Source organism: Vidua chalybeata, chromosome 2 (assembly GCF_026979565.1).
Source record: "Vidua chalybeata isolate OUT-0048 chromosome 2, bVidCha1 merged haplotype, whole genome shotgun sequence".
NCBI classification, from domain to species: Eukaryota; Metazoa; Chordata; class Aves; order Passeriformes; family Viduidae; genus Vidua; species Vidua chalybeata.
In genome coordinates this window covers 66,550,646-66,571,387 of record NC_071531.1, presented here as the reverse complement: position 1 = coordinate 66,571,387, position 20,742 = coordinate 66,550,646, and the positions used below count along the sequence as shown (strand labels likewise).

The 20,742-nt window shown below is 44.4% G+C and overlaps 1 protein-coding gene and 1 long non-coding RNA gene across 2 annotated transcripts in view; one reads left to right on the top strand and one right to left on the bottom strand.

The window, feature by feature from the left end:
• LOC128783879 (uncharacterized) overlaps positions 1-20,742 on the bottom strand; it is an 85,404-nt gene that overhangs the window by 49,944 nt on the left and 14,718 nt on the right. Inside the window, exon 2 of the long non-coding RNA XR_008429255.1 lies at positions 16,618-16,780. This is a non-coding gene — a long non-coding RNA (uncharacterized LOC128783879). The remainder of the gene's footprint in view (positions 1-16,617; positions 16,781-20,742) is intronic.
• LOC128783877 (lymphotactin-like) lies at positions 15,578-19,132 on the top strand. Its single transcript, XM_053935031.1, has 3 exons — positions 15,578-15,662; positions 18,182-18,299; positions 19,011-19,132. Exons 1-3 carry the CDS (start codon positions 15,593-15,595, stop codon positions 19,114-19,116), a joined length of 294 nt encoding a protein of 97 aa, XP_053791006.1. The 5' UTR covers positions 15,578-15,592; the 3' UTR covers positions 19,117-19,132.

Below are 20,742 nucleotides of genomic sequence, written 5' to 3'. Positions count from 1 at the left end.
GATTCCAAGCTTTCTACATTATATTTCAGCTCTGAAACTCACATTGCATACGATACTTCTTCAAAAGTTCAAGTACTCAAAAAGCAAAGTTCATACCATGTCTGGGTGCTCCCCACATTACCAGAAGCAGAAATGAAAGATCTCTCTGCTCAGAGAAAGAAAAAAATGGCATTTGAGGACCTTGAGGGGTAGAGAAGAGGTATAGGCAGTGGTGCTTCTGGAATAAAGTTCCCCTCATACTACCACATTCATGCAGGCTGCTAACCTATGGGCTTTTCATCCTACATAACCTCTTACTGATACTTATGGAACAGCACCACTTTCAAACTGCACCACAGAAATAAGATCACACTTATTACTCTAAAAGCCAGTCTTTACAGTCTCCTGCTCTGCAGAGTGGACACACGCCTACAGCATTTGATATTGTTTTACCACATTTTTCCTCATGTTCTGCATGAAAACCAAGAACAGCTGACCTGGGTTTAGAAAGTGGAATTTGATAGCCACCTGAGTTCCTTTCTTTGTTCTTATAGTTTATTATCACAAAAGATATCAGGATCTGTGTAAGGCCTGATCGGGTATGGATGCAGGCTGCTATAAAGAAAACAGATAAAAAGCAGACATTATCTAAGAACAGTATTCCCCAATTTAATGTTCCCAATGAAACACCCCGGAGAGGGCTGCTCATGCACCTCCTCCGTCATCCTGCTGCACGATTGAGAGAAGAACTGGAGATAAAAAGGTGAAGACCAAGGTCTGAGATAAGAAAACAAACAGTTACCACTACACAAATAGCAGAGCGTACCAGACAGACAGACAATTCACATGGGATTGCTCACCACAACCGCAGACCCCATGCACCAACCAACCCACCTCCCTCTGTTCCCCCAGCACAATGTGAGGTGCTATAGGGTAACGCCAGGGTCCTAGCCAGCTCATGAGCATCTGTAGCAGTCAGAGGCCCTGCAAGGCCTCCATGGCAGTCACTAGCCTAAGATAAGAGATGCAGTCATGATGAGTGGAACAGAGCTACCCCTCTTCCCCACATCAGACCCCTGTTATCTCTCTGTAAGGCTATAGGTCGTATTCTCCTCGACCCCAGCGATAGGTCAAATCCTGATCCCTCAACAGCCTATATAAACCCATACCATTGCCCAGTCCAGCTCGGACGGAAGAGCTGTCACTGGAACCCTTTGCAGAAGCTGCCAATAAAGACATCTCCGCAGAACTCCACACAGCCTTCACCTCTCTCCTTCTCTGCGTCTGCCGAGACACTTTGCGAGCACAGAGCTGAAATCACTAAGAGCTAAAATCACTCCACAAGTGCTCGCAAGGTAGCCAGCGGCTCGGAGCTAGCCGAGGAGGGCCCAGGCAGGCTGCGCCTCATCAGCACAGTGCTATCCGGGACACCTATGGCAGCTGCTGCCCCGGGGGCCAGAAGGACCCCTGGGGAACACCAAGCCGTAATACGTGGCGCCCAAACAGGGACGGACATCCTGGTACTCCTGAGAGCAGCATCCTTCATGGATCGTTACTGCCTCGGCCTGCCACAACCCTCTGAGGATAACTTCTCCGTTATAGAAGAAGCTATCTGGAAGAGGTGTCCAACGAACCTGAACATCACCATCTGGGACGAAAGTCCTCAGGAGTTGGACAGAGCAGACCACCCACCCAGCAGTTTCTGACCCAGTTTCGGCTGAAAAAAGTGTAAGTTTAAAACAGCCTTTCTGTGCGCTTTTAAATTTGGGTCAACATTTTGGATTTTTTTTCTTTTTTTTCCTCCTTTTTACTGCTGGCGGGGGCAAGGGATCTTACATCAATGGGATCAAACTCTAGTAAATTAAAACAATCCCAGAGCGAGAGAGATATATATTTACAAATCCTAAATGCTAACAACTTTTCGTTCTCTAAAGGCAATCTTTCAAAAACTAACTTGAAAAAATTTATAACATGGATCCTTTCTCAGTTTCCACACGCTAACATAAGCATGATTAATTCAGACTCCTTTTGGGACTCCTTAGGGACAAGAATATATCTTTTCCAGACCAAAGAAGACTTTTCTGTTACTAAATTTCTGCCTCTCTTTCACTACATTGCAAAAGCGGTAGAAAAAGCTAATACAAGCAGCTTAACAGCAGCTGAGGAAAGTCCAAACTTATCTCCTATAGCAGATCCTCCAAATGCTAATCTCTCAGATAACAGTCCTCTCTCTGTCCACTCACTCTTTCCTGGGTGGGGGATCAGGGGAACCACACCGCCCCCACCCACCCTTCCTGCACCCGCGGGGTCCGCGGAGCCCGCCCGTCCCTCCACCTCCCTCCATCCCTCTGCCCCCATTCCAGGCGCGGCAAGCCAGAACTCAGCTCCATCGGTTACGCAATGCACAGCACGGTGCTGGCACTGCACCCCCTCCTCACGCTCGGGAACAACCGCGTCGGTCTCGATCGGGTCCGCCCCGCCCTGCCCCAACACTGCCCTGCAGCCCGCCGCGTCCCTTCCTCTCCCCCCTGCCGCCACGACTCTCCCCCGCCGCCGTGACTCTCCCCACCCCTACCTGCCTGTCTGCCGTGGTGCCAGCAGCAGCAGCACCTCCTAACCCCACCGCCTCCTCTCCCCCCCTTCTCCTCTGCCTGCATTCCGAAGCGATGCATCCACCCACCCACCCTCAATGCCCACCTAACGGCAACCCCTCACACTCTGTCCAGTCTCCCACACCCCTGCAAAAGGTTGCTCCAACACGCCCAAAAAAGCATAGAGCACCTCCTGACCACACCTCATCAGAGGACAGTGAGTCTGAATCTGACACAGACGAAAATGATCCATGGGCTTTAATTAAAATGGAAGCGACTCAGGCAGGAGATTGGGAACTAGCTCAGAGAATGATTGCCTTCTCAGTAAATTATATAAAGGGGAAAAGAGGGGGGGGCCACTACTAGAACAATGTGGGAACCTAACACAAATAAAGAATTGATACAACTACGAAATATAGCCAAAGAACATGGTAGAAGTTCACATATTTTCAGAAACTTCCTTGAAGTGCTTTTTTCGGCGCATATTCTGGTCCCCCATGACCTTAAAAACATTGCCAACTGCCTTCTTTCCCCGGCAGAATATATGCTATGGGAAAGACAGTGGAAAAGGCAATTAAAAACATTATCAGACACCTATGCTCAAGATGCAAATAAGCCAGATTTTACAGTCCAACAACTGGCCGGAGAAGGGGATTTACAGAAGCCCTCTGACCAAGCTAACACCTTACCTAAGGCAGCACTACAAGATTTGGCTATTGCAGCAAAAACCTCATTGCTTCTTACCCCAGATGACTCTATCCCTACCCAACACTTCTCTAGTATTAAACAAGGAATAGATGAAAGTTTTATCAAGTTTGTAGACAGACTTAAAGATGCTCTGGAAAAACAGATAGAGAGCACAGAAGCAAGAAAAGAACTGTTGTGCAAGCTTGCTTTGTCAAATGCAAACGAACAATGTAAAACAATTCTGAGGGCTTTACCCTTGGATACAGAACCCACCATAGAGCAAATGGTGGAAAGCTGCACACGTCATCTGTCCACTGAAAACACAGTGGCCCAAGCAGTCTCTAAGGGAATTGCAGAAGGAGTCTCTGGTGTGTATGCAATAGTAACTTCCAAAGACCAGGACCGCTGCTATTACTGTGGGGAATTTGGACATTTCATGAAGGACTGTCCAGACGGGTCACCTACCCGAAACCCCCGTAACACCTACCAAAGACCCCAGGAACCAGCAGCGATACCAGCAGAGTTTGGGAAACTTCCAGCAGAGCGCGGCCAGGCCCCATGCAAAGACAGCAAATCAAAAGCCACCCAGATCCAGTCACGCGTCATCCCAGCAAATTCCAGGACACGTGGAGAAGATCCAACCCACGGAGAGATAAAGATGGGAACACGGCGCCAGTTGGTAACTGCTTTATCCATTGACTTTAATAATAAGGATGTCTATCGTGGTCCCACATGGGAACACATGGGCCAAAAGGTGGTCCTTTTAACCTCTTAATTATAGGGGACACTCTCCATGGCCCAGAGGAAATCTTGGTCATTCCAGAGGTACAAACAGTGCACCCAGGACAAGAAATCTCTGTTCAGCTGTGTTGCACAGACTTACCATTTTTTCTTTCAAAGGGAACTCCGATCGCACAAGCCTTTCTACTCCCAAAGAATCACAGGGAACAGTTTCCTCTCAATCCGACAGTAATGTGGGCACAAGTTGTGGGATCAAGCAAGCCTACCATTGAGTGTGGTCTGTCCTACAGAGGAGAAAAGTTCCACCTGCCAGGGATGCTGGACACCGGTGCGGACATGACCGTCGTCGCTCGCTCAGAATGGCCAGCACACTGGGGACTACAACCAGTAGCAGGAATGATTTCAGGGATCGGTGAAGCCACAGTGTCCATGCGAAGCAAGCACAACATCCTCGTCGAAGGGCCTGAAGGCAAGCTGGCAACCATCCGCCCATTCGTGGTAAGAGCCCCCATCACCCTTGGGGAAGGGATGTTCTATCCCAATGGGGGGCCTCCCTACGTATTCCCAGTCAGGATTTCTGACCGGGGCCACTGAGGAGTGCGCACTACCAGATATCCCTCGGCTCACCTGGAAATGCCAAGACCCAATCTGGACTGACCAGTGGCCCCTCTCTAAAGTAAAACTGCGCGCACTATGAGCCCTTGTGGAAGAACAGCTCGCCAAAGGTCGCATCGTCGAGACCACCAGCCCTTGGAATTCTTCAGTCTTCGTACTGCAGCCTGGGACAGACACGTGGAGGCTCCTCCGTGACCTTCGCAAAATTAATGCGGTACTCGAGGACATGGGTGCCCTCCAGCCTGGCCTGCCTTCACCATCGATGCTGCCCCGAGACTGGACACTTGCCACCATAGACATTAACGACTTCTTCTTCAGCATTCTGCTGCACCCCCAGGACGCTCCACGATTCGCTTTCTCCGTTCCCTCTCTTAACAGAGAGGCTCCACTCAAAAGATACCATTGGTTGTATCTCCCCCAAGGACTAAAAGTCTCACCCACCATATGCCAGTGGTGCATCGCTCACATCCTATCTCCTGTTCGGAACCTATTTCCAGATACAATCATCTACCACTATATGGATGATATCCTGGTCTGTGCATCAGAAAAAACTTACTTAGAAAAAGCAGTTAAAGGGACAATTGAAACCATAGAAAAAGCAGGGTTCGAGATCCGTGAGGATAAAATACAATACACCAACCCATGGACATATCTTGGATTCCTGATCCGAGAAAGGACAATCGTACCCCAGCAGCTTGCTACCTGAGATGACCCAAAACCCTTGAGAGACTTACACAGTCTGTGCAGATCCATCAACTGGGTACGCCCCTTGCTAGGAATTACAACAGAGGACCTCGCTCCCCTGTTCAACCTTCTTCGTGGCAACGAAGACCTAGACTCTCCATGCATGCTCACAGCAGAAGCCCAAGACACCATCGCCAAGGTCCAAGAAGCCCTGTCTTCATGCCAAGCCCATCACTTCGAGCCCAAGCTGCTCTTCCAGTTCGTCATCCTCGGAAAAGCACCTCGGTTCTATGGACTGATCTTCCAATGGGATTTTCAGCTCCAAGACCCTTTATTGATACTGGAATGGATCTTTACAAATAACCAACCTTCAAAGACAATTACCACCTTCCAGGAAATAATGGGACAGTTAATAAAAAAGGCCAGAACTCGCCTCTGCTCCCTTGCTGGGTGTGAGTTCACATGCATATATTTGCCACTAACCACTGGGGATCTGGAACATTTGCTCCAGACCAATGAAAACCTCCAATTTGCCCTAGACAGCTATACAGGCCAAATTTCCATTCATATCCCAAAACATAAACTTTTTAATGCAGTCTTTAATCTGACCCCAAAATTAGTCCAAAGTAAAACACCTCTCAAAGCTCTAACAATCTTTACAGATGGCTCAGGGTCATCCCATAAATCTGTAATGACTTGGAAGGACCCTAAGACTCAAAATTGGGAGTCTGATATCCAAATAGTGGAGGGATCTGCAGAATTAGCAGCAGTTGTCAGAGCCTTTGAGAAATTCAAAGACGAACCTTTTAATCTGGTCACAGATTCTGCATATGTTGCAGGTATAGCTATGAGAGCAGAACACGCTCTTCTCAAAGAGGTTTCCAATCCAAAGTTACATCAATTGATTTCGGCATTAACACGTTTAATCTCTCACAGAAAAAAACCTTACCATATAATGCATGTGAGGTCGCACACTGATCTCCCACGTTTCATCACAGAAGGGAATAGGAAAGCAGACGCATTGGCCTTGGCAGTAGAAACTGCTAACGTCCCTGACATCTTTGCCCAGGCAAAGTTGTCACACGCATTCTACCATCAAAATGTACTTGCCCTTATTAGAATGTTCAAGCTTCCAAAAGATCAAGCAAAAGCTATTGTCGCCACATGCCCGAACTGTCAAAATTACCAGATACCCTCAATGGGGACAGGAGTCAGCCCCGAGGACTGAACAGCTGCCAGCTGTGGCAGACAGACGTAACTCACTTCACACCTTTTGGAAGGTCCAAATACGTGCATGTATCGGTCGACACGTTTTCGGGAGCAATATTTGCATCAGCTCATCCAGGAGAAACTACACAGCACATCATAAAGCACTTCCTCCTTGCATTCACCACCCTGGGAGTACCGAAACAAATCAAAACAGACAATGGACCTGCCTATACCTCTCGAAAATTAAGAGAGTTCATCAGTGAATGGGGAATAGAACACAAGAAAGGTATACCAGCAAATCCCACAGGACAATCAATCGTGGAAAGGACACATCAAACCCTCAAAAGAGTCCTCAACCAGCAGTGAAGAGAGACAAAAATCATATCTCCAGTTGAGAGACTTTGCAAGGCTCTCTACGTCATCAATTTCCTAAATGGTACAACATCAGAGCCTGACCCGCCAATATTTCGCCACTTTGCAAATACCATCCAAGCAAAGCTCACTGAGAAACCACCAGTGCTAGTGAAGGACCCGGAAACACATCAAATTTCTGGGCCTTTCCAGTTGATTACTTGGAGTAGAGGGTATGCGTGTGTTCTACTACCATCGGTCCAAGATGGTACCCAAGAAAAAACATAAAACCATACCTAGGCACTGCAAACACTACTCCCACAGTGACAAGAATTCTCCGGAGTCAAATACAAGACCACCTCAAAATCAGACAAGTTCTGCCTGGAGACGAAGACGTCGCCAAATGTCCACATACAGAAGAAAAGACCATCCCTCTATGCGACAGCAGACAAAACAGAAAGTGGAAAAACATTCTGCTGTAGCAGTTAAGCCATAAGCTAGACACAGCCTGAACACAAATTGTTCTCTGAATGACATATTATTAACTTTGTTTATCCTAAAAAACCCTGTTGCTTTCTCTTCCTATCTTGTTAACGCTTGCCAAAAACCTCTAACCTTATACCCGCTCCCCCATCCTTAGCTTATAGAAAAAAAAAAAAAAAAAGAAAAAAAAAGGGGGGGAGGGAAAGAAAGGAGGAAAGGAACAAGGGAGAAAACCCTCTCCTGCCACCATAAAGATAATAAATGTTGCTTATATTCCCTATCAGAAGCCCCATCCTTATCCAAAGACAAAAATTATCTCCATCGGTGCTGTCCTCACCGCTGCCTGGATGTTCTTCAACATACAGTATGCCTGCAGTTGGATTAGCCCACAGCCTAGCCACAATGTTTGGGAAACCTTAGCAAAAACATTAAAACAGGATAACATGTGCTTATCCATGGGAAGCATTGATATCCATGGGAAGCATTTCCACATGTTTAGTAGGGATTCCATTCGTAGCAGACGATAGGCCCGCCTACAATTCAGAGTTTCTCTGCACCACAGGTAAAAGACCCAACACAGTAGATACTTGGGACGAGTGGACAAAAATGTTGCCCAATGCTCAAGAGGAACCCCAAGAATTGGACCTGTTGGGGTCCTCCAAGGCAACATACTGCATCAAATTTTACTTTAGACATCCAAAGAGCCATTGGCCAGAAACTGACCAGACAAAAAATACATACAGAAAGGATGTATCACCCATTAACAAAGCCTGTAACTATCCGGATTGGTGCAATTACACCGCTCAGGTGATCTCTGTGTCCACTCTCCACCCCAAAGTACTACCCAAGGGAACGTTTCTCATCTGTGGTGACAGAGTATGGGCTGGGATTCCCTCCCGCCTTCAGGGAGGTCCCCGTAGCCTTGGAAAACTTTCCACCCTCACTCCAAATATTACCTTGTTACATAATTGGAAAAAAAGTAAGCGAATTAAAACACCACAAAAGATCCTACATGAAATTTGATGAAAATCGCAATCCAAAATTATACGACTGGAATAAAACAAAAAAAGATTGCAGTTTCCCTATTCCTACCCTGGGTAGTTGCAGCTAAAGCTCTTGGGGAAATAAATCACTTAGGGTGCTGGCTCAGCAAGCAAGCCAATGCTACCTCTGCTGCCCTAAGCGATCTTTTAAGAAGAAGAAACCACGAGACACGCATCACTTCAAAATCAAGCAGCGATCGACTTCCTACTGCTAGCCCACGGCTGCGAAGATTTTGAAGGGATGTATTGTTTCAGCCTCTCTTCACGCTCAGAATCCATCCACACAAACATCCAGAAACTGAAGGAACTTGTGAAGGACTTAAAAGTAGAAAACAACCCAGACTGGGTTAATGACCTTTTCGGTCAATGGGGACTAACGGGATGGGTTGCATCTTTGGTTAAGGGAATTTTGTGGATTTTCGTTGTAATTGTCATTGTGTTAACTATGTTCTCATGCCTTGTCCACTGTTTCAAAAGAACTACAGGACATGCATTTTTACTAAATACGGAAAGTGGAGTTGTAGCAGTCAGAGGCCCTGCAAGGCCTCCATGGCAGTCACTAGCCTAAGATAAGAAATGCAGAGTCATGATGAGTGGAACAGAGCTACCCCTCTTCCCCACATCAGACCCCTGTTATCTCTCTGTAAGGCTATAGGTCGTATTCTCCTCGACCCCAGCGATAGGTCAAATCCTGATCCCTCAACAGCCTATATAAACCCATACCATTGCCCAGTCCAGCTCGGACGGAAGAGCTGTCACTGGAACCCTTTGCAGAAGCTGCCAATAAAGACATCTCTGCAGAACTCCACACAGCCTTCACCTCTCTCCTTCTCTGCGTCTGCTGAGGCACTTTGCGAGCACAGAGCTGAAATCACTAAGAGCTGAAATCACTCCACAAGGTGTGGAGTCGCAAGGTAGCCAGCGGCTCGGAGCTAGCTGAGGAGCCCAGGCAGGCTGTGCCTCATCAGCACAGTGCTATCCGGGACACCTACGGCGGCTGCTGCCCTGGGGGCCAGACGGACCCCCGGGGACCCCCAAGCCATAATAAGCATCTATCCAAGCCAAAACTTTTGGACCTCACTGAAAGACCTGGACCCAACTTAGGGCCCAAAACTGACCTCCCTACACAATCACTCTCTAGATGAACTGAAATGTCAATCACTCAGCTTCTCTTGTGCTTCATAAACTCCTCTGGGTACTTTCCTAAGCCACACTCCAGGTAATAAGGATCTCAATTAATTTCCCTTCTTGCTTCCTCTGCTAGCACCCACTAGAACTGAAGTAAATCCTGAGAGGAAAATCTAGTTTTGAAGGTCTTCAAAACACCTTTTCTCTTCTCTCTGTAGGGAGAAGACACCAGGTTTCAGGCCTCTCAGTCTAGACCATCTCAATACCATTATGTTTGGTAATAAACCCAAGTTACTGTTCACATGGGAATGGCCTCTGTGGTGGCACAACATGGAGAAACTTTCAGTTCCCTTGAAGCCACAAAGTAGAGCTTGAAGACTAACTAGCAAATTAGATAAAAGAATATAAAAGGAGACACACAGGATGCTAAACATAGCTGGAACCTATAATGATGAGGAACACAGTGGGTTTTGTGACAAAGTTATGCAACAAGAGACAACGGTGCATGCCTTAAGAGAAGGTCAATACAATTCTGAGGGCACTCAGTGAATATGGCCATTGGAGACTCCTTTAGATAACCCTCTAGGACCATAACGGACTTCCAATAAGATATGGAGACACAAATTCATTCTAGGAAAAGTGATGTTTATGCATTAGCTAGGAAGTACATTGTAATGAATACATATGATCATGACGGAATAAATACCCTGCTGTAAACTTTCATGACACATGTTTGATTAGAGGAAAAAACCCTCCAAATGTGTGCAGTGCTATAATAAAGAACCTTCTTTCTAATACTTCCAGTTGTGTTAGAAAGTTTGTTCTCTAGCTGATTTCAGTATTGGTGGTAAACAGCTGCTGAATAACAGGAAAAACAGACAAGGGCTGGAACAGTAAAGATGTCAATAGGATTTCTACAGAAATCTTTACAATCCTTATCCCTTTCACAGCAGAGAAGGTGGGATGCCATATGCAAGGCAGGAAATTCAATCTGTGCTTGCCTTGGGTCATGCACTTACCCAGCTCAGATCAGGAAACAATTTCCTCTCCCTTCTGAACCAGACAACGAGCATGAAGGAGACTCCAAGCTAACAATGTAAACAGGATGTTTTCTACTGAGCACAAAGACAGGTCTTATCTGAAATACTCATTTCAGAGGCACATAAACCTCTCCTCCATGTTTATTTATATAATCAATGCTGAGAGAAGCCTGTTACAGTCTCATTTCCAGTTCAAGTCTGTCGCTGTTCTTCATAGCCTTATATTATCAATTGATTAGCAGAGTACAGGAAATCAAAGAATATTGTTAGAACCAAGTGGGTTTGCTATGAGCTGCTGTGAGTTCTGGTACAAGAGACCTCTAGGACTGTTGTTTGAGTCACCTGGGCATCTTTCTCCCAAAATATCTCCCAGCAAGGGAAGCATTTGAAAGGTTTATGAAGTAAACACGGAGACTTTCTCCTTCAACACAGATGCACAGAGAATCAGTGAGCACTGAAACTCAGGAGCTCTGTGACACTGTCCTAGCAACACTCTTCAGTAATTCAGCACTGAGAGACAAATGCTAAGGGCCTGCCGCTGAGCTGGGCAGTGCTGGCAGAGCTGTCCTGAAGTCAGTCTAACAGAGATTTGCACAGTGACTCAAAGCTGCACCATCCCAAAATTGTAATTACAGCTTGACACTTCTCTCCTAACCAAGACCACTGTGATCCCCTCAGACAAAAATTCAATATAGAAGTGTCACAGTGCCCAAGAGCTTGTCTTGGTTCTGGGCCCAGTTCATTCCTCCCAGCCAAACAAAGCCTCAGGAGACTCCATGAGAACTCCAACAGGCTCCCACAAAACTCCTGCAAGCTGAGAATGTCCCAGGACTTCAACAGGACACCAACCAAGCATTAGGATGTCAGAGAGATATGCTCCATCAAGGAGAGGAGAAGCACTGACAACTGATTTTAACCTGGTTTCTCAGGGCTTCTGCTGTCCCTGCCATGGGGCCAGCAGGGCAAACAGTGACACCTCCAGGTATCCATCTATCTGGACCTGCAGAATGTGCACGAGCAGAGCAGGACAGACCATGTGTTCTGTCATTCTCTAGCAGCAGTGCACTTTGAAACCCCATAGGTTCAGATTGGGAAGGCTTCAGGATTCCTGCTCCAAAGGGAAGAAGATATCACTGCACTACTCTAAAGCATTTGCATGCTGGGAACACAAGACTTTTTTAGGAGCCCAAAGAACCCTTGCTCAAGGTGGCAGGATCATGATTTACCAAATTAATTCTCTATACAAAGCTCCTTTCTAGCTTTATAGTTTGTTCTTTCTCTAAACACTATGCAATAGGCTCTATTTATTTATTCATTGCTTCAGTCAGTGACTTCGTTGATTCCCTTAACACAGGAATCCATGACCAACAAAATCCCACAACTCTAGAGAAAACCTCATTCCTGCCCCCATTTTTTTAATTTGTGACTGCACGTGGGAAGGTAATTAGGGCCTCTGCTCTTTCCAGATCCATTATCTGTTGCCATTTTCACAAAATAAAACCTAAATACTTAATTTTCTTCTGACCCAGATGAAGTTTGGATAGAGATGCATGGTGTCCCCTTTTCACTTGAGCAACACACAAATGTGTAGTGTTTAACATAAAAGCATTCTCATCGCTAGCTAATAATCCACAAAAGCCAATTTGAGCAGTGATTTCATACCCTTTAAATCAACCCCCAATATTCATGAAAAAATGGTCAGGGATCTGGCAAAACTTTGGGGAATATGGGTCCAAGTCAGTCACCATCTTTTCCAGATGAAGGGATACAAAGGTTGACTTTCTTCATCTAATGGAATGATTTCAAATCCCTTGGATTAAGTATTGGTCTATTTGCTTATGGATGTTCTTCTTGGCTCTCTAGGGAATAGGGTCCTGTCTCATGGTGGGTGCACTCTCCTCTTTTTGTTTTAATAAATATGGGCTGTGCTGTGACCAACAGTCCCACAGCTGTCTTTGTTCCTGCCAGATTGGCAGATGCTTCTTAAAATATCTCCTGATGTCGGGGGCTGCCTGATCTGTGAATGCACTAACAGAAAATGTGTCATTAAACACTTGTGATGACTACTGTCCTGCTGAGCAAGCAGACCAAGTTATAGCTGGTCAGACCTGCTGGCACAACTTCACTGCAAAATTCTACTATAGCAAACAACTCACCACAATTTTGCACAGCCTCGGCCAAGGGTGTCCCCTTATCTGTGCTGTGTTTATTTTCCATCTGTTCAAACACTAAAAGAGGGACTTGAAAATCATTTTTGTGTGACAAAAATAAGGGACTTCAGCCTCCCTTCTGTGTGTACTGGAGACTCTGTCACTCCCTGTGTGGTACAAAGGACTCCACATCCCTTGCATGGTCTGAGGAACAGAAGCCTCCCTCTACATGGATCTCCAAGCCCACCTACATCATAGGAGAGACTCGAGCCCCCCCCCAGCCCACACTTTTTGGAGGCTCTACGTGCACCTTACACTGATCAGGTTGAGTACCCAGTGCAGAGGAAAGAGCCTTCTGGTGTCTGTGCTGGAGTACATGAAAAATGAGCCTTATACAACATCAGAGATCACCAAATATCCACAGAAAAGGCTGTGGGACTGCAGCCCACAAAACTCTTCTCCAAAACACAGGTTTTACTGGACATAAGCCAGACACACAGAACAACAACTCAGGAGGCCACAGAAAATGAGAAGCACAAAGAAAAGGAAAAACTTGCCACAGGGCAATTTCTCCATCCCACCTGAAGAATGGTGGAAAACTGAAGAAGCAATAGGCTTCCCAGCAACATCTTAGAAAAATCTAACACGTGCAGGAGGTTCTGTGGGAAGAACTGAGCTTTCAGAGTTGGCTCATGCTCAATACAGCTGGTGACCTTCCTCTGAAAACTGTAGATGACATATGTATGTACTGTACCAGTGGGCAAAAGTGCAGGAGCATCTTGCCTCTTAAGGCGTAGAAAGCTGCTCTTTACCATCAGTGACACAGCTTCTATCCTGCATCTCATCGCTGACGAGTACCAAAAAGTTGGACTATCTCATTTCAAGCAGTAATTTCAGCCAGTGTCCAGCAAAACATGAGACTGCTATACTGCTTGAGCGCAAACTTAAAGTAGATTTCTCAGTAGGGCTCTTGAGGTCCCCTGTGTGGCATCAGGCATGTCATTTAGGGGCTGGGGTTGAAACTTTGGCTTCAATTCATTGTACCTTCCTTAGTGGTTCAGTTACAAAATTTTCTACTTGCCATTGGTGTTCTCTGGGTTTCCCTGGTTTGCACAGTATATGCAAGATGAAAGAACAAAACCAAAGGGAGCAAAGAATGCGTGTGTACACAAAAGTAAACCACACAGTGTGTGCTCTACCTGCAAGACATACAGACTCCTCCTGAGCTTACCAGCCTTTACAGCCTAGGACTCACGTTTGTGAGTGCAATTCAAGGTTCAATCTTAATTTGCCTGAGGAATCTTGGGAAATTGACTTCCACATGCTACATTACCCATGCAGAGAAATTTACACTGGTGCTATCAAGAATTTGGAAAACTGGGGAAAACCAGCTTAGGAGAGGCCTGGAGGTAAGAGTAGGGGAAATCTCATTGTTGCTGATGTTGTGCAACAACAGCCAGCAAGTCCCTGATTCAGAGTAATCATTACTTAGCAACAATTGAAATATCTGTGTGTTATCAACATTATTCTCATGCTAAATCCAAAACACAAAACAGTACTACCATCTAAGAAAACTTCCTCTATTTCAGCCAAAACAAAGACACTCGTGATTTCTCCAGTCCTTGCATGGACAGCTGTTCCACACCGCTGTTACAAGTCCAGGCATCAGGTACCCTGGTGTTTACCTATTCACACCAGGCCAGGCTGGATTTTTCTATACAGCTGCAGAAGGCACAAAAGATTTCTGGCGCTGGAAGTTGATGCCAGATCAGGTACTGCTTCATGTGTGGTCTGAAGGACTACAACTGACCTAACAAATATGTGCAGGCTCAAAACCATGAGCTTGTAGCAATGCTGTTCAGTAATTCAGACCACATTCAATAGAAAGGGCACCTAAATCTGGGTAATAGAGTTGGCACACTGTGCAAAAAAAAAAAGGCACTTTTGATAGAGGCATAATTGTAGCAAGCACACAGACACAGGTCTGGTTATGAGCACCATGTTTACATAAAAGTGCAATTATTTTTTTTCCCTCTTTTTGACAAATTGTGCCTCTCTGACTGCCTAGTTATTTCTTGGGCCCCATTCTTTGCACTAGAAAGCCCACACCACAAAAAATTCCAAACCAAAGCAAAGAAAACCTGACACAGCCCCTTACAAACTCTTATTCCTCTTTGAAACCATCACATTGTTGTTATACCTGACTGGCAGGAGGCATACTGGATCTGGATGCACAGGTGTGTTCAATCTTGTTTCTTCCAGCACACTGATATCAGCTTTGGCCATATCAAGTCACAGAGCAAACACAAGAGTTCTGACAACAACCACTGCTCATAAGAAAAAGCACTGACACCCCTCCACAGCTACATGTTAACAGGACAAACCATCCACAGCTACTTGGAAAGAGCCAAGGTGTTCCCATTTCCATCATCCTGTAGCTCACAGTTCCCCCTTCCAGTGGTTCATTGGCCAGCAAGGTAATTCTCAATGTCACTCTGTGTGTCTCTGCAGTGCAGCTTAACTAAAGGTCTCAAAACTGAAGTGTGAAATGACAGGAACATTTATTACAGGTTTCCACTACTGCACAAGAGCTCTCACTTTTTGCAGCTTGAAATAAACCCAAGTCACAGCACAGAAGCAAGTGCAACCACAGTGGGTTTGGGCAGGAAAAGCCTTCTCAGGGGGACTAGTGAAGGACTGGTGGGGGACAGGACATGGTTCTGTCACCAGAAAAAGTACTACTACTTAAATTTTCCACTGACAGTCAGGTCCTCCATGACACCATAGAAAAGGAAAAGAAGAACTGACCACTGAATGACAATATATAAACCCAGAGAGAGGGGGCTGACAGTAGACACTTTCTGCTCTGCCTTGACACAGAAGCCACAGCAATGAAGCTCCACACTGCAGCAATCCTGCTCCTCTTCTGGCTTGGTGTCTTCACCGTGCACACTGTCAAAGGTAAGTTTCCAACTCATGAGGAAGACAAGAATTGCCCCACATTGCACCGGTGGTCTCATGAGCAAAATTAATTGTTGCAGACAGCTGATTTATAAGATAAAACACAGAAGACATCCAGATGAAAACTGCAAGAATGGCAGCTTCATGGGCGATTTCATCTGATGTCCTGCTGGTGGTTGGTTTCTGCTGTAATGCAAGGAGAGATTATGTGCCTGAGAGCACTTAAATGGTTTCTGGGAATGTTCTCTCTCTTAAAATCAAAAAATCTTGAAGGCACAATGTCTTTTAGCCTCACTGATGCAATAGACCTATGTGTACTATAGGTTAATACCCTTCCATGAAAAAAATCTTTCTTGGATAGGATGTAAAGACTTCTTTTTCTAGATAGATTACGTTTATATTAATTTTATTGTATTGTTATATTACTTCCTGTAACTATATAGTCTTAATCTTTCTAATATCTACATTTTTAAAAGTTCCTCATTGTTTAGAAGTTCAATATTGTTTATTCATTTGCTTCCAGATAAACCTTTCATTACAGGCAGGGAAAATATGAACAATAACTAACATGGGGAGTAACAGATTTATATAGTACCTTCTCTTGTTTCACTAAGTCATACAATTGAACATCTTCTTTTAAAGAAGTTATGAACACTGAGATGAGCCATGTTTATTGACCATGCTTTAAATAAACTTGTCTGCAGTGCTGGCTAGGTCAGTAACTTTTGCATTAGGCTCCATGGATCATGGAGAAACATGAACATAGATCGATTACGAACATCATCTCATCACAAGTAGATTCCATACAAACCACTGATATGCATGCCATATGCAAACCCACAGATACGCACTCAGAAACACAAGGAAAAGGTATACTCACAAAACCACACCAAAACCAAACTGAGACCTGTTATGCATTCACAGGACTATGAAACTACACAGCCTTCATGCTGACCTCCTGCCTCTCCAGCTACATCCCACTGCATGCTCCTATTTTCACTGGGGACACTGCTCTTCATCCTGGCAACAGTGGCTTCATATCACAGACAATGTCATTGTCCAGGCTGTATAACTGGCCATAAGCATCACCAAGTTTGAAAAAAGCACACCGAGATGGTCTGCAAGAGAGAGAAAAAAGAACAAGAAATAATGATAAGAAAAACAAATACACCTGGAAAAAAAAGGCAGTTATAAGTGCAGAGCAGTCAGGGTTTGTTCCCCGTCTTGAGAAGCTTTGCAATTCCCAGCTTTCGTTCCCTGAAGGTTGTGTAGTAGCAGAGGAAATATTTCCAAGACTAATAATGATTCCTTGAGTGTCTTTGAGCTCTTTTAATGCCACATTTTGAAAGCCAGTCTGAGGCAGGAGGCAACATGCCACGAAACATACAAAAAACTACATTGCGTTATTCATGACTAAAGCAAAATCAGGAGAGAGATTCTTTCAGGCAAACAAAATCTCAGGAATTAGCAGGTCTGCCAGTACCTGTGCACTGGCTGTCCCACACCTTCTCCAAAGACTGATGTGTGTTTGTCTCAGCTATTCCAATTATTTCAGTAGCAAGACTCTGTGCAGCAGGTCTTGCATTTAGCAAGGTGCACCAGAACAGCTCTTGGACTTTTCTCAACACAGTACCTCTCCAAATTCTTTATAAACAAACCACAGAATAGAACAGTGTTCTTTTTGTCCCCTGCACGCTTTCCCAAACCTGTCTGCCATGAGCAGGAGAAAACCAGAAACTGGCAAGTGGAGACTAGATATTAATGTATACTCCATTGTATTTGGATGAGCTCCCATTTTTAGTTAACATCACGTAAGATAACATTGCCTAGAAAATTTTATACCAATATTTTGATTCTCTTTTTTAATCACAACTGCATTTCTCTGAATTGTATCAAAATATTGGAGGAATGCAAGGATTAAGTAGCAATGCATTGCCTATGAAATCAGAGTTATAGCCAGAGGATGTAAGCACTTATTCTTCTGGCAGCTATATCTCCCTTTTTGTCAACAATTTGTGTTAATACTACTTTTGGATGTCTACAGTGAGGGAAGTAGCCTTGCTTTACTTTTCTTTTCTTCACTTGAAAATAGAAGGAATTACTGATCCACATTTAGATAACACATGGAAATCCACCTAGTAAAGTTCCAGTTCTAAGCACTAATTCCATAAGTACACTTATTTCCAGATGATGCAGTCCTAAATGTCAATGATGCCAAACAGCTATTTTGCTAAGGAAATAATGACTCCCCAGGCACAGAATTACTGTACAGTTGTCTGGGACAATGAGTGAAGATTCATATCTTAACTGAAACAGCAGTAACGTTTTAGGGATGGGAGGATCCATCACAAAACATAGCTTAGGCTCTCTGGTATAACTGGTATTGTGGCTGTACGTCATGAGACTCTCTCATGGTCTAAACACAATTGGAAATCTTCTGGAATTCATAACTTATGAAGTAATTATGGCTAAATATTAATATTAAGTACCTTTGACATTTATCTATTTTTCCCTTCTAGGGAGTTCTAGCAGTGAGGTCATGCGCAAATTCAAGTGTGTAAATCTCTCTACAAGGCAGTTGAACATCCGAAATCTTGTGAACTATGAAAAGCAACAAGTACCAACAGATGCCATCATGTAAGTATCTCATGCACCCTTCAGACTTCCTTACGCAAATACAAAACCATCAAATAGGGAAGGGGCAGCAGAACACAATTCATGGCCCAGCTCACTATGTTCTGGGTAGTTGAAGTCACCCTTCCAGTTCTTCCATGCCACACGGCAGCTGAGGGAGTGAGGGGAGAGGAGCAGGCCTCAGAGAGCTGGGAGATGTGTGCTGCTCATAAATAATGGCAGGAAGCTCACTGACAGCTCACATCTTTGTGCCCAGTGAGTGGGGAAAAGTCTCAACAAGGGTGGAGCAGTCAAAGGCCCTGTGCATGAACTGAGTCAAGGGGACAGATCATGTGGAAGAATATAGGGTAACCCTGTGTCCTGCTAGGAGCTGTGTTTGTTCCTTTGAGCTCACATGCATGCATTTTTACCACATCTGAGATCTGCTACTGGGAGATAAATGTTCATCATGATTGAACATAAAATCCTAGAAGAGCAGGTATGCTTCATAGTTTTAATAGCAGTTTATATGTACACGACTGTATATGTTACCTATATCATAAACAGGGAAATAATGTTTCTAACTGCTGTTATTCCAACTAACACCTACAAACTCCAGCATCTGATATTGTTTTACCACATTTTTCCTCATGTTCTGCATCAAAACCAAGAACAGACCCGGGTTTAGAGACTGGAATTTAATGCCCAGCTGGTTTGCTTTCCTTTTACTTATAGGTTTCTTACTGCAGGAGGTATCAGGATCTGTGTAAGACCTAATCAGAAATGGGTGCAGGCTGCTATAAAGAGAATAGATGAAAGACAGGCTGCCAAACGCAAATAATCCAAGCATCTGAGGCCACCAGCTGGAATCATCATCAGTGCAAGTAACAAGGACGAAAAGCTTACTATCTGCTTTTATTTCCTATTTATTAAGTGGCAATAAAATCTTGGAACAAACACAAACTCACCAGACTGTATTCCTCACTTGGTGAATGCCTGCAGACTTCTTCATTTTTTGGTTGAACTCTATTAGTCTCTTTATTTTCTGAAATGCTTGCTAATATTTATTTACAACTGAACATAGATATCATCTCATCCTTTTTGTCCTGACCAGGATGGCATTTATGGTGAATGACTGATAGTTTCACACAGTGTAGTGAGGATGACCACCCAGAGAGCTGGAAGAGTGCAGACCTCCATGCTGATGGAGACCAGAGCATGCCACATTGAGTGCTGGTTTTAAGAAGGTCATGTCTAAGTTAGTCAGTCACACCTATATAAACCATACAAATTGATTTCATGCTTCAGGCTATCCACCTGATCAGTGCCATATTCAGAAGATGGTCCTTGAGTCTTCTATTTTTATACACAGTATTGCACTATTAGCTCAGTTCACAAAGGCGTGTTAATATTCTCACCAAGGGATGATGTGGAGTAATTCAGTGTAACCCTGCTCAGTCTTGCCCTGGCAAAGCCTTATCTTACCAATGACATCTGTGAAGTTACTTCAGTTTTGCCCTCATGTGAAACAAACATGAAACAACTGGTTTGCTTTTACCATTGCTTTTCTCTGAATAAGAACAAACCATGACTGGAATCTGTATTTCACAAACTCATAGGAACTCCCTGCCAAAGGGAACTATGTACATAGAAGCATCTTATTGTCTTAAAACTGATACATATTACTAATAGAAGGTTTTGAACTTTAATAAACTTATTATAAACCTGAATCAAATGGCATGTTTGTTTGCAGGACTATAATGCAGATGGATACTGCTGAAGCAGGTCCCAAAATGACAGCATAAATCTGAGAACTCATGGGCTAGCTGGGCTAGAGCTAACGCTATTGCTAACTCACTATGCTAACTCCTCAGATGGCTTTGGAATGATCTGATTCCAAGCTTTCTACATCATATTTCAGCTCATATTTCAGACCATACATCTTCAAAAGTTCACATACTTTGAAAAACAGAGTTCATATCATGCTTGGGTAGTCCCCCATATTACCAGAAGCAGAAATGGAAGAGCTCTGCTCAGAGAGAGAAAAGATGGCATTTGAGGACTTTGAGGGGTCAAGAAGAGGTATAGGCAGAGGTGCTTCTGGAATAAAGCCCTTTTCATATTACCACATGTATGTAGTCTGCACCACTGCTAACCTATGGGCTTTTCATCCTACAAAACCTTTTAGTGATACTCATGGAACTGCATCACTTCCAAACTGCATCACAGAAATAAGATCAGACTACTCTAAAAGACAGTTTTTACAGATCCCTGCTCTGGTCAAGACTTCAGACAGAATTTGTCTCTCATGGCTCACATCTTGTCAGAACTCAGTCCTGTGTGGGGAAATAGATTTAGTTTTCACTATCCAGGGCAGGTTTTTAATAGTGCCATTGCTGAGGCAGGGAAAAGAAGGATGACCGTATGTGTTACACTACAGAACAGACCAAGGCAGGCTACTGAGTCT

What these genes read in the sequence shown, in the direction of transcription:
- LOC128783877 (XM_053935031.1), top strand. Translation starts at nt 15,593, where the DNA reads ATGAAGCTCCACACTGCAGCAATCCTGCTCCTCTTCTGGCTTGGTGTC. An exon ending in CACCGTGCACACTGTCAAAG is followed by an intron (nt 15,663 to 18,181) that starts GTAAGTTTCCAA and finishes TTTCCCTTCTAG; the next exon opens with GGAGTTCTAGCAGTGAGGTC. An exon ending in GTACCAACAGATGCCATCAT is followed by an intron (nt 18,300 to 19,010) that starts GTAAGTATCTCA and finishes TTTTACTTATAG; the next exon opens with GTTTCTTACTGCAGGAGGTA.